Raw genomic sequence first — 25,206 nt, 5'->3', positions numbered from 1 at the left:
GACCCTGCTAATAAAGTTGCGAGTAGGCCTACACATTGGATTCATGTTTATTATATTTAAAAAATACCCCAGTTTTTATGCCGGTCGTATCATTTTTTTTTGTTGTATTTATCCGCCACACCGTGAAAATATTGTCTGATATTAAACCGGTCCGTGGCGCAAAAAAGGTTGGGGACCACTGTTGTAAACTGTATAAATTTAAAAATGCTGCTCGTTCTGTTGGCAGCTTGGTTCAAGGAAACTCAACAACAATGAATGTAGGTCCTTTGCGAGTCGGTTGCATTGTTTGTCTTCTGATTAAAGTCAGATTTAACATTAAATTGAATCCAGGGCCAAAACTGCAACCAGAGATAAACTGCACGTGTCCTTAAACAAACAATGCATTGTTGATGCAGGATGCCTGTAATTTTCTAGTAATCCTGAAGCTTGTTCAGGTATGTTTGATCAGGGTTGGATAAACTCTGCAAGACAGTAAGATCTAGAGGGACAGAATTTAGAAACCCTAGAGTATTCTATTGATGCTGCACTGTGCTGAAGTTTGGTGAGTTTGAGACAATGGCATGTTGATTAAAAGAATGTAAAGTGACATCACTTAATGCCATCACATCACTACCTGCCCAAAAGAGGGAGGAATCGCCCTAATGAGACACCTTAATTACAGAGTTTCAGAGGGCTTAAAAAAAAAAAAGAAATCATGCTTTGTTTTTGTCCAATTAGCATCACCTCATTTTATTAAAGTTTCAGGAAGTTAGAGCCCATTCCAGTACTTGCTGCCTAGATAGGTGCACTAAGGAAGTAGTGTTTCAGAGCCGGTGGTGAGATCTGAATTTCATCATCAGCATAGTAGTGAGAGTTGATATCAATGCAAGTGAAAAGAAAAGTGGGCCACGTACTGAACCCTGGGGAACATCTTATGTAAGAGGAGAGAAGTGGTAGATCTGTACTTTCATCAAAGACCCAATAGAAGCATTTGAATGTTGTCATATTTTTGGACACTATAAACACATGACGTAATAACATTTTGTGAGTAGATGATCCCCATTTCCGAGCCATCAGTCTTTGAATTTCAGCTTGATTTGTCTAAACAAAGTGATTATTATCATCCATCTCCAGCACAGCTGCCGTTGCATAATCCCGTTCAAGCAAAAGCAGGAACATCTGAAAACAATTAACCACATGACCCATTCCAACTAGTAGAGACTTATCACAACAGAGATGAGCGACTTCAAAACAGAGGTCCACATCACATTTATTTCTGCTCTCTATGCTAGGATATTCCATGTGGTCATTTTTAAGAGTAATTGCAGAAAGCATTAATTTGAGGTTCAGACAGCTCACTAATGGTCCACTGTCTCCACATTTAGGTTTAGGTAATGAGACAGTATTAAATACCCATGCAAACCATTGAGCTAAAGTCTGCCTGATCTACGACTACATAGCCTCAGAATTGTCAGGGTTTAAACAAAGAGTATAGAAGCCCAAGAGGCGAAACTCTGTTGTGTTATGGGTAACAGTCTGTAGATGGCGCTGCGGAGGCGAATCCGCCATTATGGACTGAAAGCTGCTGGAATCGTTAGCGCCAGTCAATGGCAAAATCCATTTTAGTATGTGTTAATAGTTCATGTGTGCACTGCTAGATTGCACATCTTTTTTGTACCTTTCCGCCTGTAATAGGACATTCATAGTTTTTTTTTTTCTTGCCATTGAAACGTTCACTGTGTAAAATATTAACTGTCTTTAGAAATGTTCATTTATACAAAATTTTTTCCAAATCATATATATGGTGATGTTTACTAATTTCAAAATCAACATTTGAATAAATATCTTATTACTTATATCTAATTACTGTGTATCTGCCTATAGACAAGCGAACATATATTATTTCATGAATTTCTGTTAGTCATATAACAAGGAAAATGCATAATAGAACATAAATATTGATAGATTAAAGTTTTGCAGTAATTTTATAATTGTATCTTTGCAAACCGTAAGTGGTAGGCTAATAAAGCCGGTGGGGGACATACCCTTACTAAAAAGTACTAAGGAATCTTATAGTATTTTGGGACAAAATAAATGTTTTTTATTATTATTGTTTTCATATTTATAGTATTTTGGGACAAAATATTATAGTAATCTTATAGGAATACTATAGTAATTTGGGACATACTACATAAGTACGATAAGACTACTATAGCAGCTTAAAAATATTATAGAGAGGCTATACAGAACACCACAGAAGTATGTTATGTTCTGTAATACCTCTATAATATCCTAGAGCCGCTATAGTATTTCTATAGTAGTCTTATAGTACTTCTATAGTAATATTTTGTCCCAAAATACTATTTTCCTAACCAACACATATACGTATATTTTCTGTCATTTAACGTCATTTAACGTCGGTCATCCTCATTAATGTATTTTAAATTGTTTTCATATTTAGATATGACGGCCAGAAAAAATTAAGCTATGTTAAGTTTTTGTTATTTTAAGTTTTTCAGTGCCATTGACTCCCTTTATTTTTCGGCGTTTTCCTTCAGTTTTCAGTCCATAATGGCGGCCGCGCCGTCAAGTCATGGGGGCAACTGTTGCTATGGGGCGTTCTATTGAGTTTCGCCTCTTGGGCTTCTATACTCTTTGGTTTAAATTCAAATGATACAGGATAGTGTGTTACCCTTCTTAACTATGCAATTGGTTCAAATTTTAAGATCTAGTCAGAAATCCAGTCTTTTTTACAGTCTTCAAAAGAATGCAGGTTAAATAAGTCATCTGATACTTCAGGAGAAGTGCATCACCACCAGTTCCTGCCAAATTCAGTGACGAACGCACGCAATCCAATGCGGTCGATAGGATCACTATCCAGGTAACTGTAGAAAACGGTTCATCAGGAGACCAAAAACCTGATTCCACATTAATCTTTAAAATTATATAGGATGACAACCTCTTAGAGACAATATCTAACAGGTGTGAGTGTGACGCACACCCAGTTCCAGTTGGAATCATGCGACGATTAGTCTGGGAGTGCTTCAAAAGATGACAACAGCAAGATAAGTGGTTCAAATGACTTTATTTAGTCCTAAAAGGTACACCAATATCCCAAACTACTTAAACAAAAACAGAGCTACAAGTTCTCATGATACTGACCATGAACGAAAGGTTTCCTCAGAATGCAGTAGGTGAAAGTTGTTTGGAGCAATGAATATTGTTCATTTAACTCTATAACCTTCCACGAGAGACAAACTTCCTCCATGCCAGCCCAATGATTTCATGACCACACTTTTAACATGCCCTCCACTTAAAAAAAAAAAAAAAAAAGATAATAAAAGAAAACTTACAAACTTATGAATTGTACTATAACTAGACATTTCATTGGCACAAAAGTTAGAGCAAGTCTACAAGTCAATAAAGGGGGATATTCAGGACCAACATGGGCACAAACCTGCAGACAAAACTGTGAGCGATGCCGTTTAAGACGTGTATCCCGTGTTAGAGCACAACTGATTTGATTACATGGTCCCTAGATGGAAAAAGCTTGTGATAAAGGTGTGACATCATTGCGTAAAGCAAATTTCAAGAGAGCCCGTAATCTAACCATTCACCCAGTGCACAAAGAGGACTCTGCGGTTAAACCGCGTGAGCACACGAGACTTTTTTCCCCCTCCGGAGAGGGAACACATGTAAACAATGTGCAAGCAAATCTACTAAAGCTAATAAACAGGCATTTTGCACCATCTGCTACTGGCAGGATGAGCTCCGGTCTAAGAAAATCAAAAGGCATGCTGAAGCAGGCATGTACAGATTATGAAACGAATGCACAGGAATGGCTCAAGGGTGATGTTTGAGAAGATCTAAGCTCAAACTGTACAAGCATGCAGAACTGAGCTGCTCTAACAGTGTTTGAGAGGTAAAACTTAACCAAAAGTCCATCCTTTGAACATTCAATATCTTTGAGAGTAAACAAAGTAACAGACAATACTTAATCATTCAAAAAGAACAATAAATAGAATGCAACAGGTTTTGTGTTGTCAGGTTTTCACTGGATGTGGAGAGGAAGCCAGTCAAGCCAATGCAAGAACTACGGAGAAAGAAGAAGAAGAAAAAAAAAAGGAGAATGAAAATGTTCTAAGTAAATTTATGCTTGAAGGTTAAAGAGATTAAGGGATATGTACCACTTAAAGCCTCCTGAGCAAAGTACTTCACATCCATATCTTGGTCCGTGGCTAGTTTCTCCAGGACTGGTTTGACCTCTGCCTGCAGAGCACTGTGGGATACATCATTGTTAGTACTGCTGTATGTTTGCTTATACCAGGACAACAAAAGGGTAAAGGCAGCTATTATTTAAACAAACCTGCTGTCCAGAACTGGCCCGATCTTCTGTAAGCACTTGGCTACATTAAAGCGCACATTGGCCACTTGGTCAGTGGACATCTTGAGGACAACAGGCAACATGTGCTTGGTAGTGATTTCCTGTCCACATGCTTCAGACAGAGCCTGACCCAAATAAAGAAAAGGAAAAAAAAGGCTTCCAGTTATTCCCATCTTGCCACACCAGGTACTGATGAAATGACTACCAACTGGATGAGCACTTGGAGCAGGCACCATCCATACTTACATTGATGCAGAAAAGAGTGGTCATCCTGTGCAGGTAGTTGGAATCAATGGCCATGCCAAGGACTTTGGGCACAATGGTGTTCTCGGCCCATTCTGCTCCAAACTTCTCCACCAGCTTCATTAGGTTGCAGGTGGCAGCCTCTCGAATGGCATACACTGCAAAACACGGCAAAGATACTTCTGTTAACGCGCATACTAAAATCAATGCTTTGGGCCTACGCCATTTAGATACTTTGCAATCACAAATATTTTAGTCCATGCTGCCAGATTTAGTCCACTGCCATACAACCTGAAGACACACATTCCTCAGTGTCATGAGCAAGTAGTCACTTATCCAAATAGTGACTTCCAATTCACTCATTAAAGGGACAGAACAAAAATCTTATTGTAAAACCTTACTATCACTATATCACAACTCTTGTCTAGTTGGTACTTAAATTCAATATAAAATAGCATTAACCCTTTAAAACCGACGACGACACAGCCAACCAAGCTGTATTCCTGTCACTGTAACTCTTCGCCGTTCGCACTATCAAAATAATTCAAATAGTTCCTGAAAGTAGACATTTTCGCCAATATACGGCTTATTACGGTAATGTCATGCTTTCCGTCTACAAATGACAGCAGCACGGGTGGAAGGATTTGAACAGAGAGATACGACACGCAGTTAGAGTGTTTTGGATTGCATAAAATAATAAAAGAAACAAACAAATACATGGCTAAATAAGTGTTAGACAGCACTAGAGGGGATTGGGATGATTTTTAATGAAATTTGAGAGGCGGATGGCCGTTACTCTTTCATGTATCGAAGCATGTAGTGCGTGCATGCCTATGAATGCGTGCATTTGTATGTGTGCGTGTATGACAAAAAGCGTCCTAAATGAAAACTTGTCACAACCCAATAAATAAATGAAAACAACCCAATGTCACAAAAAAGACTTGTGTATTATAGTTCATTTTTCAACTTTAAAGTGTAGTGTTTTTTTCGTTCATGATTTTTTTCTGTTTTTTTCTAAATAAAAATCAGTAAATTTACTCTTGTTTTTTTATTTTTTGTCTATTTAAATTCTATTTACAAACTCACCACACACAATAATGGTCAGACTTGTTGCACGTTAATGGTTTTTCCTTTTTTGGAAACTCAGAGAAAAAAAAATGTTTGGTAACCACTTGCACACTTGTTTAGTTTTTCCTTTGATTTGTCTGCTATTTAGTTTCTTTGCTCTTCTGGATTTGTGGATGTATCCATTCCTGACTGATTCCGTTTACCGACCTTTATCGCCCGGCTTTCGACTACACTCCCCTGTCTGCCATGTAAGTTACAGAACCCGGTTTTGTTCATTTAATGTTCTGATCTGCCTTTGCTTTTTATGTTTTATTTTATTATTCTTAAAATAAATTTGTATATATATTTGTTTTTTTTCCACAAATGTATGACTTTTGGAAGTGCAAATTGACTGCCATATGCAGTTTTAATAAAGTTGAATTAACGTAACCTTCTGTCATTTTTACTCTAAGTGTACACTTGCAGGTGCTTTGTTTCTAATTTACTGTTAGGCCCATTAAATAATAATAAGGATAAACAATATTTATATAAATATTATATAAACAATATTTGTATAAAAACATAACATGCTAAATGGGAAATATCTAGCATAAGAAATGTTTTGTCAGAATGTCGCCTCTGTTGAATTTCGCGCAGACGTTGCCAAACGTAAACATTTACAAACAGTAAATGTGTTTGCTCAGCCCGATCTCGTGAAAGCGCGAATACCACGAATTGTATTTGTAGTGCTTATGTTACGCAGTTTTCGTGTGCATATGATACGCACTTTATGGCGTGTAATAGGCATGCACTCCGCACCCCTAATCCTAACCAAGGGGTTTACAGTGCGTAGCATATGCACGCAAAAAACATTTTTGTCGTATAAATGGCTCGAGAAATAAAATTCGTGGTATAGATACGCACTCTCATGAGATCGTGTTTCATAATCTGCTACTGGGCTGGCCCTGTCAAATTTTAAAACCCAGTGTGGCCCTTGAGCCAAAAAGTTTGCCCACCCCTGTTCTAAAGGGTTAACAAACCATTTTACTTCCAAAATGTGACGAACAGAATAATTGAGAAAGAAAAAAAAACCTAAATTTATAAATTTATTACATTTAATTAAAAATACATTAAAGGTGGGGTATGTGATTCTCTTTTTTGTCCATTTTTTCAAAATCACTTGAAATCCTATTCCTAACCCACTTACAGCCACTCAGTTAGAAGCACTGAAATGAAAATTAAGCAATTTAATCATCTGTGGAACGGGCAGGAATAATTTCCAAGACCACCTAGAATCATTGGACAGTAAGTTTGTCAATCAAACGGTCGTACCATACCCCCCTCCCCCATCCCCCTCGGCGTGACCGCGAGAGACAGAGAGAGAGTAATGGGAGGAGTCAGGGCCAGCGTTGGAGGAAAGAAGGTAGGACCATTTGAGTTGTGTATTTTCAAAATCTGCCGGCCGTTTTGCAAATCCCATACCCTACCTTTAAATAAATTTGATCAAATAAACATAGGCCTACATACAAAACACATATACATAAATACAATTTCATCAAATAAATAAGTAAACAAAACATACATACAAATCACACACATACATAAATAAAACTGGGACTTTTTCCGCTGTATATTGAATAGATTGTGAAAACTAGATTTTTTTTTTCAAGATTCACTAGTATCCTGTCAGCATTAATTTCACGAAATAAAATTTCTTAGAAGTTCTTGCTTTTATTATATGTACAACTTCAATCCCCATTTAAAGTCACAACAGTGATTTATGGATTGTCCCTTCAAGGGTTGAAGACAACAATCTTTACTTTACCAGTCCAGATTTTATCCGCTAAAGTACACCACACTCTTTATCCAACAGAGGTCCATCATTTCCCTCGGTTTTCTCCTCAAAGACGACTTGACATGAATTACATCTGTAATATTTACTTTGCCATTTTCAGCTTTCCCGCTTGTTTGATCAGATTTCTGGCATGAGATTTGGACCTAAGTGGGGTTAAATCAACCTTGTTTTGGTGCTCAGCATTACCTCCACAGATTACATTCCACCTGATTTCACAATAACTCCAACTGAGATCACAATCTAAGCCATTTTACCTTCATTCTGGGAAGAGTAAATACCTACAAACATCCTGTGAAATTGTGCATCACAAATCTACTTAACATCAGACGGGCGGCTCTTTCAAATCAGTCTGACGATGACATAACCCCCTTTCTCAAAAGGCTGGGAATTTGCCTGAGACAATCCTATTTAGAGTTTAAAATTCATGACAAATCCCCACACATAGTCTCCACAGAGCTTATGAAAGAAAAAAAAAGAAATACTTCAAGTCAGCCAAAATGTGCTGAGCACTTTCATGAAGTAGGTCAGGCTTTAAAAAGGGGATTATAAAACGCACACAAAATGAGACAATCCATACGACACCGTGTACCTTCTGCATATGTGCCTGTGTGTATTTGTCAGAAAGATGAGTTCATATTTACACATGACAGAACCGATAATAGCGCCGCTTCGGCTCTGAGCTCTTATGTAAGACAACAGCACTGGCCCAGCAGCACAGGATATACAAGAACATTCCAGTGATGTAACCCATCTGGCCCTTTGTCTACAACTGTGTCAGAGTGTAATTGTGCGCGTGTGTGTGTGTGCGGTCAAGTTCCTCACTGAAAATCACCATGCAAAACACCTCAACAGCTGGATCTACTCAGCGCGTGGTTCAGAGTAAGATCATAACCATTCTGACAACCATTAAATTGAAGATTTACTAAGAGGCTCATCAATCTGAAACATTCATTACCATTGACATGTCACTCAAAATAAGATCAGCAGGCAGTTTAAAATTCGTATCTGTTAAATAAAATAAAAAAGCTATGAAGCTGTATAATAGATATTGTGATGGCAAAGCTGAATTTTCAGCAACCATTACTCCAATCTTTAGGGTCACATATGTTGATTTAGTGCTTTTTTCCAAAAGTTTTCAAAGACTTTACTGTAACTTTCGATTAATTCAATGCACCTTTGTTGTATAAAATTCTTTCTGACCCCAAACTTTTGTAAGGTAGTGTATATGTAATGTGTAATTTTAATTAATACATGAAAAACAGAATCTCAATAACTTACAGTCTGTATTTATAGACTGTACTTAATTGGACTAACAAGTGGATTCAGATCTTTCTGCAAATTTACCTTTTCTACTTAATAATAATAATAATAATAAAATAATAATAATAATGAACTTAGCCATTAATTATAGCCAATCAACATTACAGTATAACTGAAAGCTATAATTTGTAACATTTAAAAGGCTTTTAAAAACATTTAATAAACTTTTTTTTTAAATCTTTATGTAAACCCATTGTAATAAATGTCACATTTAACTGCGCTTTAAATATATAAAGGTTCAACGCTAAGAGTTTTTTTATTGGTCCAGTCAGACTGGTTCAGATTTTTCCCTGCTAAAATGCACAAAAAAAGGTTATGGTTTTCATTGTTTTTGACCCATGTACCATTGAAAACAGTGCTTTAAGTTTTTAGGTCTAACAGGTATAGGTACATCTAAAATCATGATTTAAATGTAGATTAATCCTTATTAAAGTGATTCAGTCAAAAGCAGTGAGTGATTTTCTCTGTCTTTTGTTCTTTGATTAACATTAAAATCACAGACAGCAGTAGGTTTTTTTGGCTGCTGTCACTTTTAGACCTGCACATGATCCGGATCTGACACACATGCTATTTTCTCACTACTCTTTACATTCATTTAACACTTTAACCAATTCAAGACCATGCTTATGAGGATACTCGCCAATAACGGGCATTTCAGCATAATTGTGCATTTTTGTCCATTCAAGTGTAAAAAAGAACTCGATGCGGCACTGCCGTGCTGTCTGATGCAGCATTCTGTGCGCGCGCTTCGAGCATTTGTTCACAGAGAGCCGCTTCAAAGAAAGTGCGCTAGTACAGATTTGAGTTCTTTTTTGCATCTTATCGTGCTTGAATTGTTTAATGGCACTTAAACGAATGATGGCGTGATCATTTAATGTAACGCCAGCCAAAGGATGCCAGGAAAAAACAGATGCGGTGTTAATTACATTAACTGTTTTCAGTTTAAAGACATTGAGACGATTTTAAGCAAGATAGTTGAAAGCCCATCAGTACAATCACTTGTAATGTGATAATTGCTTATTACTTTTGACCAATACGTGGCACTGAAAACAAATTGATCTGATGTGGTCTGTGTTGGGTGGCAATTACAAACAAAGTTTGGTGTCAATGTCAAATCTATACAGCCTCAGATGCAGTTTGGCATTATGCAGTCAAATTCGTTGATGCGATATACGAATATGGTTTTGTCTATCAACATGAAATTCCTACCTTTTTGCCAGCATGGTCTAAAGATGACCTGACTCAAATTTGGTGAAAACCAGACAAAAGGTTTATGAGTTTGAAAAAGTAGGTTTTTAAAGAAAAACAAAATGGCGGACAGGAAGTTCAACCGACTATGGCAAAATTGGTATCTATGTTCTCTGCATTACCCAAGGAAACTATTAAAGGGGTGGGATAATGCCCCTTTTTACAATATGTTAAATAAGTCCCTGTTGTCCCCAGAGTGTGTATGTGAAGTTTTATCTCAAAATAACCCACAGATCATTTTTTTAAATTGTCCCTTTTTGAGGTTCAGTAAAAAAGCGTTGTTTCGTGAGTCCCTTTAAACGCAAATGAGCTGCTGCTCCCGGCACAGAGGGCGGAGCTTCAAGAGCGTGTATGTGTTAGCAGCGCCGATAACCTCAGGCAGACAAGCACTAAAATGTCAGAAACTGTTCTGCCTTTTATGTTTAAACTGGAGTCGGACAATGATGAAGAGACTCAAGAAGTGACAACATGTAGAACGCAACAGGACATTTCTGAATGGTTGCTGATGTGGAAATAACTATCTTCAATTAGCATATTCTGTCATGATAATCTATAAATCGCTCGTGTGGGAACTGTTGTAAGATGCCTACAGAATGACATGCTACTGCATTTTTGCGACAGCTTGAGCAGACTCACTAATGTGCTCTACTACAACAACTCTTCCACTTCTCAACATGGACTGTGTTCACAAGGGCGGGTTTATGTAAATGTTAGGGTTAGTGATGTCACTAACCCGGGAGGAATGTCGTGTAGTCCCTACCAGCCGTTTGTTGTAATCCTTAAAGAAACTATTTCTTTAAATGCAAATATCTTCCTTTGCTTTGAACTTTGATCATTGTAACTTTACAGATGTTGTTTATGCTCAAACAGCAACATTACACACTAACTAAAGTTAGAAATCATAGTCAACAACCCATTTAAGACCCCATTTCATTACAACAGGAACAATTTAATCAAAAGCTATAATTATGGTTCAAAAGTTATTGGCATAAACATGAGTGCAACTATGGACAGTTGGTGGCATTAGAGATTGAGTTAAAAACTCCAAAATCGCTGTGGTTAATGTTCAGACTATCCTCTACCTATGTGCCCTCTATGTATCTATCCTCTACCTTTCCCGCAGGCTGTTTTATGGGTTGCCATAGACTTCAAGAGCAGAATAATAATAAAAAGAAAGGCCCCTAATAAAGACAGACAGACAAAGACACACATAGATAAAAGAGAAAGAAGGGGGAAGAAAGCAAGAATGATGAACCGTGGGCTTATCAATCTCTTGTAATTGTCCAAGAGAGCAGAGCAGAAAAGTCTAGAGATACATGCGTGTTTCTCTTTCTCCTTTTGGGGAAGGAGTAGGACAGAAGAGAGGCAGAGACAACTGCTTCACGTCTTGGCTGTGCTATCTTCAAATGTAAGCAAATGCATCTGCTTGAACTTATACAGTTTAAAGGTTTTGGTTCATTGTTGTCAATAACTCAATACATCTTTACACATCATACACTGGAAAAAGAGGACCCAGAAGACCTACCGTGATCAATGAGCCACGCCATGCACAGGGAATTCAACTTCTCATCGAAAAACTCCACTCCCTAGCAACAAAGTAGGAATATAGTTACATTCCATGCAGTTAAAAAGAATAATAAGCTAAAAAAAAAAAAAAAACATTTGCAAATCAGTTTATTTGTACACTCCTTTTGGGAGATCTGCTTAACATTCCCTTAAATTGTATGAAAAATCCTTATTTAATTTTTTTTTATTAACAGGTTTGAAACATGAGGGTCAGTAAATGACAGAATATTTATTTTTGAGTCCAAGGAAGAAAGCAGACTAGTCTTCAGTCCAGATCCATCTAATCAATCTGCAAGAGTGGCGCACAGACTCACCAGTTGGCCAGCCAGCAATGGCATGTACTCAATGATGGCCAGTCGAACCCTCCACTTGGCATCCTCAGCCAGCTCCACTATAGCTGGCAGAAGAGACTGAGAGAGCTGTCGGATCCCGATCACCTCATTCACACAGTCCAGATTAGAAATGATGTTCAGACGCACCTCAGGGCACTACAGGGAAATAGTACACCACAATATATTTACGATTAAATCAATCAATAAATATATGAATCTTTAAATAATTAGTCAATTAATCAAAAAAAATTTTTTTTAAATGAATCAATTTCACTTAATGTTTAATTGGTTTAAATTATTTCAATTTAAATACATTAGTTTTTCAAGGAAGGATTAAACAAGGCTAGCCTGGTAACAGATCGTAAACAAAAAAGTAAAATAAAAAAAAAAGACTTCCTTTACAATAACATGGAAAGATGAATCCGGCACAATAAGACCAGTAATAAGATTGGTGTATTAAACGTCTTGAAGAAAGTAAACATAGGCAACATTCATTTCATGGCTTTAAAGTCATCATAATTTCTTGTAATTATACGAGTAAAGGTCACAGGTATGAATTTTACTGAAAAGGAAAAGGTCTCTTTTTATATTTCCTTAAAAGGCTCCAGGAGGACGCCACACTCATGTGATATTGTTACAGCATATGCATACATGCTGCCAAATATTTGATGACCTGCTTGAGCAAGTGCACTTTGGTGATGACTGACTAAAATCCAAACAACAAAGTTTGTTAGTCAAACAGAGCCGGACGGAGAAGCGGCCAATGGAAATACACTTCAGGACAGAATTCACAGAACCCAGCTCTTAACATTTTCAGATTGTGTGTTTGACAATCGAGAGGAGTCCAATAAAACAGAAGGGAACACAAACACAGGAGGAAAGCGTTTGGATGGGTTTTGGTTTTGGCATGGCCTAGCTGAAAGCTGAGGCCAAAGTTCAACTTCATTTAAAAACAGACTAAGAGTTTATTACTACAATTTAAAAGCTAATACATCTCAGAGAGTGCTCATGGATGAGAGCCCAATAAAAGGAACATCAATCAAGGACTTTAGTGAAGATCATTTAGGAAACATCCCTTAAGCTCAACACAAGGTGACCTACCTCATCCTTCAGTTGGGCCAGGAAAAGGGGCAACAGATGTTCTACGGTGTTGTCCTTGCCCAAGATGGTAGAGAGACCCATGATGACAGAAGCCAGGGCAGACTTCACATGCTGGTTTGTGTCAGACACCAGCTCCTGTTAAGGGAAGAGAACGAGACTTGAGGGCTTTTAAATCAAGCTACTCTTTTACAAGTAGCTGTAATCAGAGAGGTGGTGATTGTAGGATGGGGTGGAAAAAAAGATCAATGCACATCTCAATTCTGAATCAATCTACAGAAAATACAAATCAATCAAAAAAAAAAAGTATAATTTTGTCTACTTTACAGACAATTTGGCAACGAGTCAACCATACTACTCACCTACACTATTGCTGAAAAAAATGCTTCTAAAATAGTTTTAGAATCATACCATGGCTCCCTATACTGATTCATTTGGTGCCTAAACATTTCCAAACCAATCACTGGAGTCTTTGAAGAAAGGCAGCACCAGGGTGGGATCCATTTGAGCCTGTAAACCTGGACATTTATTTGCTTGTAAAACGTTGCAGAGGGTCCAAAAACCTAAATTATCTTTGATCTGATGATGTTTCAGCGAGTGGCTTGTGTGGATAAGCTAATTTCCGATCACACCAGCTGGCAAAGTAAGCAGAAAGCTGTTTGTATCTGTGAGGAAGAATCCGTTTGCATAAGCTTATTAACAGACATCAAACATCAGGTCATGAGACTCTCAGGCCACTTAAGAGCAAAGAACACCTTGTGCAGCCCAAGCAAGCACACCGAAGGCTGTTTCACTGTTCTTTGTAGTCCAAATCAGAAAAAAGGCTCGTCCTAAACTGACTGCTTAGTCTCGAGTTCTATTTCCATAAGACACTAACTACAAATGGGAAAATTAAGGGCCAATCATTATTCCACCATATGTGAAGTAGATGTGATCCATACAAGCCACTCACTGAAACATCACCATTTTCAAGAAACGGCTGAAGACGCATCTTTTTCGGCAACACTTGATCCATTAATACTAACACTTTATCTTCTATTCTATATCTATTATCTTTATATATAAAACAAATAAAATAAAAAAATAGATCAAACTGGGAAGGGTCATAGGACTTAGTTTAACTGCTTCTATTGTTCTCATCATGAATCATTGAACCAGAGCTCTGGACAAACGGATTGATTAAATTCACAAACTGCCTGAACTACAGCCTTACAAAATATACCATGGCAGCAATAGTTACTTACTACAGTAAAATCCTGATACATTAATATGGCATCTCCTTTAAAATGTATAAGAAGCTTTTTTGTTTAACCTTTTTTGGTAGGGGGATACCAGTTTCAAAGTATTTTTGGCAGAAAATAGTTAAACTGTACATTTTATCTAATATTTTAATTTATACCATGGCCTGTCTGAATACTCAATTTTAATTGGCTGGAAGGTGTTCAATAAAACCTTTTAATCACCGTTCTATAGTAATGCGTGGCTTTCATTAGCACACACACAGGAACAGGAACACAGAAACTTGTTCCTGCCCAGCAACTTTCATTAATAAAGTAACTTCGCTATTGAATTGCCCCATTATATTACTCAGCAAGGAGGTGGTAACGTCACTGTTTTTCAGCAATTCAACTTAATTCAATTCAACTCACAGCATCATTGCTAAAGAGAAGCTGCACAGACGCAGGTAATTCACACACGTCTTTCTCTCTCTAGGCTAATTAAAAATGTAACCTTACCACACTACTTTGTCTCTGTGTCTGATTTAAGGTGGACAGAATGCTAGACCGAACGAGTAGTAGCAGATTAAAACAACCGCCATTTTAACCTTTCCAGTAAAATTTAGTGCTTTAACTTGTCAATGCTGGAAAATGACCATTGAATGATTTTAATGCACCACATGGAAGCAAAGAACCACCCGACACGAAGCGGAGTTAAAATAATTTAATGCACAGCTAGCCGTGGATTATACCGCTTATACCATGATTATCCCTTAATTAAAACCATGCTAAACAGCAGTATTTAGCCACAAATGTATTTAACTACTTGTGGCACAGATAAAAATGCCTATTAAGGACTTCTGGGAAATAAATGAAAAATATCAAAAGGTCAAAATGAATCAAGTTAATATAATCAGATCATTTTTAGCTGTTTAGTTGTTTGTTTGTTAAATTTGATTCATCTTTACTTGCTGTATTAGTCTTTATTAAGTGAATTGGTTTAAGGAAGAAAGACATTTAAATTAGAATTTCTTTTATTCATTTGTTTCTCCAGACAATACAGCATTTTTACAAATTCTATTTAGCAGTAAAACACATTTTTAGTTACTTCTTCTGGTAGACTCAGCCTGTTAAACTCAGGCTTAATTCAGTAAAACTGTACTGAACTGCAAGCAAGCAAGCAACTTTATCTACATAGCACATTTTCAAACAACAGACGTTGCCCCAAAGTGCTTTACAACAATGATGACATTAAAACCAACGTTTAATATTACAACATGGCAAACACGACAAAAGCGAAAGAAATTAAATACGTTTTTAAATAAGACTTAAGTGGCAATTGATGGAGCTGACCTCACGTGGAATGGGAGAGTTTGGGACCTACCACGGAAAAAGCACAATCTCCTCTGTTTAAAATGACAGAGAGGAACCTTTAAAGTAGTTGGTATGAAGACCTGAGAACTCTAGAAGGAGAGTAGAAAATAAGATGATGACTAATATACTGGGGGGCAAGACCTGATAGTGCCTTGTAAACAAACAGGATAATTTTGAAATCAATCCTGAATTTAACAGGAAGCCAATGTAAGGACTGCAGTACAGGGGTAATATGGTCCCTCTTTCTCACTCTCATTAAAAGCCTTGCAGCTTCATTTATATAATGCCATTTCATTCCCTCTAGAACCATGATTTAGTCAGTCACATGCATATACCAGGAAATAAAAATAATAAAAACCTAATACTAGCCTGATGCTACAGTAAACCTAGAGACAGACTGCTGACATGGGATCACTAACGGATAACAACAGTGACCCCTGCTGCCCATGACCTCAGAAAGGATGGACAGTTCAATGACAAAGTTAACTCACCTGCTGATGATGACCTAAATAAATGAGTGAACTGATAATCTGTATAGATGGGGCATAAACCTTCAGTCAAGAGCAGTGAGTGATTTCCTTGACTTTTGTGGTTTCATTAACGTTAATAACAGACAGCAGGAAAATTAGGCTGCTGTCACTTTAAGACAATGCACAGATCCAAAATACTGATACACATGCGTTGTCTGTCTTGCCTGTTTACATTCACTTAAGACATAACCTACTTTGTTTGCAAGGATACTCGCAAAGACGGCATTGTTGACAATTTTTGTGTGAATTTGTCCATTCAGACCAGCGCAAGACTTGAAAGAGAACTCAATATTTGCGCGCTGTCTGAGAGGCAGCTTTCTACACATCTTCTTGCGTTTGAATGTTTAAATTGGAAAGACTTAAATGATTTAATTTAAACAAAAAGCAATGTGTGCTCTTTAGGTCCCACCTGCGCTCATGCACTATCAACACCCGAGTGATGACTGGTCATATTAAATCATACAGCACTTGTATTGAACAAAGTTTACAAAGAGTGACTGTTTTGTCCAAGGTGTTTTTTTTTAACCATCGCTGTTGTAATGTATTGGGAAGCCAGAATGCGTATCCATCAACAGAAACATACATTAGTCTGTTTTACACGTTATTTTCAACAAACCATATTATAGATGTGTCATCAGATTTAAAGCAGAACTCGGCAACTCTAGCGAACTCTAGTCACTTCTTCGCTGATTTTCCCTTTTGTTGTCGCATGTTTTCCCCACAAGCTCCCCCTACAGCTGCGGGGCGTATATTTCACAACACTGTCGTAAAAAACTCACTTGCGGCGGCCTCCTCCCCCTCTCTTCCGCTGCTCATGTGCGTTTTGTTATGATCGGAGCAAGCCAACTGTATCGTGTGGAGCTATGTCTACCGAGGTGGGTAATACATCATACACATTATCATAGAACACTGACATGACGTAAAGCAATTCGTGTTTCGCACTCGTTCTCGTTTCTCACGAGACTTCCAATTTCTATCTTGCCGGGATGGTAGTCCCCAAGTTGCAAGGTTGGTTTTCCGCCTGGGAACGCTGGGGGGAGCAGGAAAAGTCACCAATATAACCAGAACAGGTTGTTTAACCATCCAAATGATTTCTAGACAGTTTTATTAAGTTTAAAAAGTTACCAAGTTCTGCTTTAAGATGAACCGCGGTACAAGTGCGTGCCGAACCGTGGGTGGAGAACAGTTCAGTTTTTTACCGATAACCGTTACACCCCAAGTATATATGCATGCATGTTTGAAGTATGAGCTACTTTACTGCAATTATTTTGTCATTAATTAAAAAAATCTATCACTTGTTTATGGCAAAGATGTAAACACCCCCAAAATAACACAAAAACAACCAGACCTACTGCAAGATCTCTTGCAGAGACAACCTGGACACCTTCCCAGATATGATATCACATTATCAAAAAACAAGCTTGAGTTTTCTAAGTACCCCCCCCAGAGAACTTGGCCGGCACCGTGCAGCATAACTGTTCAGCCACACGCAATTTCATAAACAAGTGGGCGAGATTAAAATGTGTACCTTGACGCATGGCAGAATATGAGTCATGATGATGGTCTCCCTGCTGTCTTCAGGCAAATTTTCACAGAATACTGCAGAGATAAACAGGCCATGAAATAATGTTGTTTTTGTGTGGCTGTTTTCATAGAGAAATCAAGCTTTGGGAAGTTGGCAGAGGGACACCTCACCTTTCACCTTGTTGGCAGAAGCAGCCCGGACCTCTGCCTCGCAGTCTTTCAACAAGTTCTGGAAGGCCGGGACCAGATCATTCTTGGTGATCTCTGGGCCAACTGCTTTTTGCAACTTTACACAAACAGAAAAACATCCACTTAGTCTGTGTTTCAAAGGAAATGTGGATAACGGCCAAATATGCGTTTCATAAGTACCCACTTCTGAGAATTTGTCAGCCACCATGTAGCGCACCCTCCAGGACTTGTCCTCAGCTGCTTGACGTAAAGTGGGCATGACCAGAGCCTCCAAGTCATCCTGTGGCAGGAGAGTAGCAATGCTGACACCAGCTTCTACCGCCAAAAGACGCACAGAGTCCTGCAGAGAAAAGTAAACGTCTGGGTTAATGACATAAGAATGCGATTTCCACCCACAGGAAGGAAAAAAGAAAAAGAAAAATCAGTTACACTTTATTTTAAGATGTCATTGTTACAGTGTAATTATATATTTAAGCACTGAGTAATATTAAGCAACTACATGTACTTACTATAGGGATAGGGTAGGATTAGGATTTGGTTGAGGGTTAGTTGCATGTAATTTGCTGTTATTACTATGGTAAGTACATGTGACAAGGACACTGTAAAATAAAGTGTTACCAAACAATCTTTGAAAAATGCATATACCATTAGGACATTTTTTTATTTAATGACTCTAAAAATGTCATGCGTGGTGTAAACCAAGTAAAAAGGTAATGGTACAAGTAATGACATGTTTTAGCATAGCGAGCACCAGGACAGTATGTGCGCGCGGCTTATCTATGTAAGAGACCCAGCGAATGCCTGCACTGAAAGCGCGAGTACTGTGTGAGGAACAAAATTAACGTTATGTTGAATATAATGCATGATGCAATGGGGAAATATTTGTGGGTCCTGATAATAAAATATATTATTATACATATATATTATAAACAAACACGACCACAATTACATAAATAAATTCAATAAATATATTCTAATTAAAAAAAAAAAAAAAAAAAAAAATGATTAATTATTAAATAATTATGTTTAGTTTAACCCTTTCACACGTAAGTTTAAAATATTTTGTCTCACCCCCCAGCGTGAGTTTTTCAAGGCGACCGTTATTTAGAATGTGTCACTTTATGGTTTCCATGGTGACGCGCCATTGCTTGTCACGTGACATACCGCAGCAACAACACAGCTGAATGAATGAGGATCTGCTTTTATGTCAGTTTTCCTTTTTAATTCAAAATATTCACAAATTTGTTAGCTATGGCATGAAATATCTGATATTCCGATTGTCAAATATATGCAAGTGGAAGTGTTTTGTTGTTTAAACACCTTTATAACGATCGCGTTAGTTGAGCTGTATGCGTGATGGGCGCCGCCATGTTAGTTTGTGCCGCAGACGCAGTTCAGAGAATCGGATCTGTTGGATTTACAACACGTGAATTCATCCACTTCTCCCGAAATACTTAAAAGTAAGTGGCTGGTGAACTGGGAGACGAATAGAGTAAACTTTAAAGTTACTTACACAATGTGTATCTGATATGAATAAAACGTAATTCTAATGGAAAGGATTATTATTGCCTCTTCCATAGACATCAGTGTGTATTTTACAAACTCTAAATGTATTGTTTCTTTTAGTACTTATGTGAATTTATATGTCTGAAACCTAAAATAAACATTATGTGGTTGAAAACACTGAAAAGTTGTGATATATGACAGCTCTGAGCGCGCCTGTCTCTGGCTCAGCGCCAGCCAACGCGCGAGAGCACATTTGAATTTAGCAGTTGATCACGTGATGCACTGACCGTTCTAATCACACCGGTGTGATCGTACGCTCCAGGGACCAGCCTAGACTGATCACACCGGTGTGATCGTACGTGCGAAAGGGTTAAGTATGTATTAAAATGAATCACTTTTAAATAAATTAATAGATCTAAAAAAAAAATTTTTTTAAAAAGTGCCAAAAACAAATGTGTACCAGCGTACCTGCTCATCAGATGCTAGTGCTGTAAAGAGAGGAATGATGTCACTCTTAACATAGTCCAGCTCCAGAACCTTAGCAAACTCGCCTAGCTTAGAGGCGGCGGCACGACGCACCATGGGAGTGTCGTCTGAGCAAAGGGTGCGGAAGTGCCTGTGAAGACAACCATATCAATAAATACTGAACACGACCACAGTGATCAAAGTGATGTTGAATGAGTATGTCATAAAAACAAGGCATCATTTGAACTTACTGACGGATTTCCGCTTTAACAGTACTGGACACACGAGGGTAGCAGACGCTAAACAGCCCGCACGCAGACGTTCGGGAGGTGAACCAGTCGCCGCTGGCCAAACGCTTCATAAGCGGCACAAAATGCACCTCTAGGTCTACGGGGGAATGTTCCTGAGAGATCTTTCGCAGAGACTCCACGGCCTTGTCCCGCACAACCGTTTCCTCCACTGTGGCCAAACTCTCCAGGGGAGGCTGAGGAGGAAAAGCGCAGGATGAAAACATGCAGTAGGGTGCGTCTCCACACCAGATAACCCATGGCTAAAATCTCATCTGGTCATTATCTAATTATTAAACCTATTAATTTGCCTCTTTTTACTTACCAAGAGACAGTGCACAAACTCAGGACCTCCAACAAGTACAGTGAAGCTCCCGAGCTGCTCAGCCAGGGCAAGAAGAACTTCATCCTCATCATATATGGTGTCTACAGATGAAGGGGTGTCAGTTAGCTAATTGATATTTTGGCAAGTAATACTTACCAAATGCAAGTGTAACTGATGTCAAGATCTTTGAAAGAACATCAAAGGGTAAATAAATAACAGTTTGTAGTACAATCCTTGAATTTCCTTCGGGATTAATAAAGTATCAAACAATCAATAATAAAAAAAAATTAATAATAAATAAATAATAATAATAATTATTATTTATATTTATACAGTGCAATGCATAAGTGAATACACCCATGCTAAAGTTGACTAAAAAGAGGAATAAAAAATCATATTTTGGAAATTGAACTTAATGCCTTAATTTAAAAAATTAGGAAAAATCCAACCTTTAAGGACACCAATTTTCTTTGTGAATGAATAATGTATCGTAAATAAATAAATGTTCTTCCTTAAAATACATGGTGCATAAGTGAGTACACCCCTATGTTAAATTCCCATAGAGGCAGGCACATTTTTTAGGATACTATGCATCCTGATAAAGTTCCCTTGGCCTTTGGAATTAAAATAGCCCCACATCATCTCATAGCCTTCACCATACCTAGAGATTGGCAAGGTTTTATTTCAGTTAGCCTAAAAGCTAGTTTGATTTGCATTGAGAGATGATCTTATGGAAAGTACCCCATGCCAATCTCTAGGTATGGTGAAGGCTATGTGATGATGTGGGGCTATTTTAATTCCAAAGGCCAAGGGAACTTTATCAGGATGCATAGTATCCTAAAAAAAAATTTTTTTAAATACTTAAAAATAAAAATCTGCCTGCCTCTATGGGAATTTAACATAGGGGTGTACTCACTTATGCACCATGTATTTTAAGGAAGAACATTTATTTATTTACGATACATTATTCATTCACAAAGAAAATTGGTGTCAAGAGTAAAACAAGAGTAGTTTTATAAAAACAAACATAAAACCCCAATTAATATAACAAAAGTTTGCTTGTGAACCAAAATAAAACCCAGTATGATATTTTAGTATAAAATTTTGATTTTCCATTTTAAATAAATAATAATAATAATAATAATAATACAGTTATAGTAAATTCATTCATGCACTGAATTATATAAAATTAACCAGTAATATAATTAAAATGTCATAACTTGATCTGGTGAAACAACAGACTCAGGTCTGGTCTCCATTCATTTCAAATACTTTTGAATCCCCATCACTTTCTTACAATCTGCTGCAAATTTACATTCACATCTGCCTCCATCCAATCATTTTTTCTTTTTCGATAAACCATTTCACAATACAAAAGAAAAGATGATGTCGCTACTTCCATTACGACTATTATTGCAAACTAAAAACCCTATAATTTGTTGCAATATTAATTTAATAATTTATATAGCAAAAAAACATTTAAGTATATAAATATATTCTAAAATCGAATATGAAAAAACCAAAAACAAATTTATCTTCTTTTTTGATAATCCGTTTCACTTGGATGGATTATGGAAGAAAACGTTTGTCGCTACTTCCGCTACATCATGACTATTATTGCAAATTTAAAACCCCAATACATTTTTTACAATATTTGTTAAATAATTAATATAGCAAACAAATATTAAATATATATTCCATCTAATAGGAAAGAAATAGCAGATCAGAAGAAAAAAAATATGTGCAATGATTAAAAATCAAAAGCAGTTCATTTGTATCAGAAAAAAAATAAAAATTCCGAATCAGAGCAAATGCAAATGGATGGATTGAATTCTTACCAGTGAGGAAGGGCAGTAGTTCAGTCCGTGTTCTCTCCACACCCAGTGCCAGAGCAATAGTGGACAACTTCTTGATACTGTTCAACCGTAACTGAGGATGTGCACAGAATTACATTAATAGTCACACAAAAAAAGATGCAACCCTGCCTTACATTCTGTTTCATTGCTCTAAGCATAGAGATCTAGGTCAGTGGCTCTAATTCGTAGTACAGGAGGACAGTTGAGGACCTCAACACTACACATTTGGATGATTCCTCACACACACCATTCAAGGCTTCAGTACCTGCCATGGGTGTGTCAGGTAAGGGGGACATAGAAAATATGCAGTGCCCAGGTCTGTCGGTTCAGTATCTAGAACCATAGTCTGGATCATGTCAAACCATAGACTGTAAAAAAAAATTGGTGTCAAACTCGTATGCTAGTGTTCATCTTTTAACAGGCCGCCAAAAACGCAAAGTATGCAGCGGCTGCAGCCCACTACGTTTTGATACACAGCTGGTCAATTTCATGATTATTATGACGGCCAATTTCTATCCACACACAGGTTTCATTCGGTCTCATTCAATTTGAGCATTTTCTGCCCAAAAACAAAATACTACAACACAAGGAGGAATCAATAAGGAGAAGAAAAAGCGAGTTCTTTTGTAAATGATTCGCTGTATGAGAAAATCGGTTAGCGTAATGATAGAGGATGCTAATAAAGCGCGATATATATATATATATATATATATATATATATTTTAAATATGAATTAAACACAAATTTTCTTAGACTGATGTCTACCTGAACATCTTCATTCCTCAGTTCATCGATTAAAACCGCGATGGGATAAAGCGAATCGTCTCCGTCTGCTCCTGCCATTTTAGACTTGGATGATGATAACCTCAGACTCAGAGAAGCTTCCGCTCGGAGCAAAGGCTGATGGGAAAACACCCAACAAATTTAAAGTCCAGTTACAGAGTGAGAACGAATTATAACCACATATGCACAGGCCTACATAAAAATAAAACCTCAAAAATAAAAATAACAAAAAGGTCTATATTGGTTGTAATATAATAAATAATATTGATTCATATTTAACGTCAGAGGCAAATTAATCTTGGGTTCCTTCTGGAATTTCCAATGGGTTTTTAGAAAGGCAGTTTTGGATTAATGAGTAACATAATATGGAGCTGATTTACAACATGAATTTCAGACAGTCATACTTCAAAGGTAAATTCTGAAATCAGTAGGGCGGGGAGCAGCTTTGAAATTCCAATTTGCTTCTAGTCTTTATGGGAAAGATTCAGAATAATTGGAATGTACAAGTGCATGAGTCAAATGTACTATTGTGTTTTTAGAATAGCCTACTTTTATAGTGAAAATGAGTAAAGAATGTGAGAGAATGTTTATTTTTGTGTGAATTACTAAAAATGTACAAAAAAATATATAGAAAGGTTTCAAGGTTATTGTTAAAGGTTTCAAGGTTATTGTTAAATGGTGCCAATAAATCTTAGGGGAAAACCATAGACTGTAAAAAACAAAATAGGGGAAACACATTATTGTTGATGTAATATCTTCCAAAACACAAATAGGCCTATATTGGAGTTATTTATTTATACAGAAACAAAATCTGGAATTCTTTATTTTGACAAAGCTTTATAATCTCCATCTAGTCCAATGATATTAAAACAGAAATATGATTAAATATCCACATTCTGGGCAATCTACATTCTGTTTGGTTCGGTATATGACCCTAAAGAACATGCAGAGGGGGGCTGTCAGCTGTTAATAATCAAGTAGCTGGAGGCCACTCCGAATGACGTCAAGCATTCCTCGCTCACATCAGGCTCTCTCAGATCCAGCCCTGCCTCCGATCGCCTGGATACTCTTTCCTCAGATGCCTCCCTCATATTTTCCACTCTGAGCTTATTAATGTTAGAACATGATTCCTGTACTCTCTCCTCAAAGGTCCAGGCCCCTCCAGGTGTGTGCAGACCACCCTTGGCCCTTGCTGTTTATATAACATCAGGCTAAGCTCTTTCATGTATACTCCACGCTTTTTAGGAAGCACCAGGAAGAAAGAGATTCAGCCTGCACCCCCTACACCCTCATCTCAAGGATAAACATGATCTTGAACATGCATACTTAAGCCTGTGTGCATAGTGTCGGTGCCTGTTTCACATAGGCTACCTGTATGAGAAAACCAGAATATAACTTTATACTACAGGAGAGCAGAGCAGGGATAATGACACTATTTTGTTTTTGCAAATTTATTCAAAAAATATTTTGCTATCTTGGACTAACATTTAATTAAAAAAAATTAAAAAATAAATAAATTGGTACTGGGTCCCTTGAATTTTAGCAAAGGATCTGTATTGTGCATTAAATTATTGCTGATATTATATTTAATGAGCAGCATTACATTTACGCCTACATGACAATCTGTTAATGTATTTCCATTTTTACTTCTTTCTATGTATATGAGGACACATCAGCGCCTTGGCTAAGCTGCATTTGCATAAATTACTTCACCATGTCTGATTAGATGTTATACTTGTGCTGTTGCTTCAAAAGTATAGTCATTACCTGGAAAAGAACATTTGTTCTTTGAATTAATCTCCGTTTGCTGTCTTGTTCCCTGATGTATTGTTCCAAAAATACACGGGAGAATCCATTCCTAACATGCAATTTTCTGCAATTTTACAGTTCAATTTTCACAGCTAAGATTTCATTTAGTGTATGGGAAATTACATATACACTGATGACCTTGAAAATAAAAAGATTGCTAAAATCACAGTACATTTGCCAAACTGGCATAAACATATTAACCCTTTCACGCATAGTGGTCACTACAGTGGACAGCTATTAAAAAAGCATTTTCTTGAATTTGCACGGGT

At 37.2% G+C, this 25,206-nt stretch overlaps 1 protein-coding gene across 1 annotated transcript; it reads right to left on the bottom strand.

Annotated features, from left to right (window-relative positions):
- Window positions 1-3,045: 3,045 nt before the first annotated feature.
- ppp2r1bb (protein phosphatase 2, regulatory subunit A, beta b) lies at window positions 3,046-23,261 on the bottom strand. Its single transcript, XM_084419311.1, has 15 exons — window positions 23,111-23,261; window positions 22,328-22,418; window positions 20,490-20,590; window positions 20,129-20,361; window positions 19,881-20,028; window positions 18,091-18,246; window positions 17,889-18,003; window positions 17,722-17,792; window positions 13,076-13,210; window positions 11,957-12,130; window positions 11,602-11,662; window positions 4,610-4,764; window positions 4,346-4,488; window positions 4,167-4,258; window positions 3,046-4,072 (listed from the first exon to the last, which is right to left on the bottom strand). Exons 1-15 carry the CDS (start codon window positions 23,186-23,188, stop codon window positions 4,056-4,058), a joined length of 1,770 nt encoding a protein of 589 aa, XP_084275437.1. The 5' UTR covers window positions 23,189-23,261; the 3' UTR covers window positions 3,046-4,055.
- Between the last annotated feature and the right edge of the window lie 1,945 nt (window positions 23,262-25,206).

The sequence above is a fragment of the Rutilus rutilus genome, assembly GCF_951802725.1.
Source record: "Rutilus rutilus genome assembly, chromosome: 9".
NCBI classification, from domain to species: domain Eukaryota; kingdom Metazoa; phylum Chordata; class Actinopteri; order Cypriniformes; family Leuciscidae; genus Rutilus; species Rutilus rutilus.
This window is presented reverse-complemented; position numbering and strand designations above follow the sequence as displayed.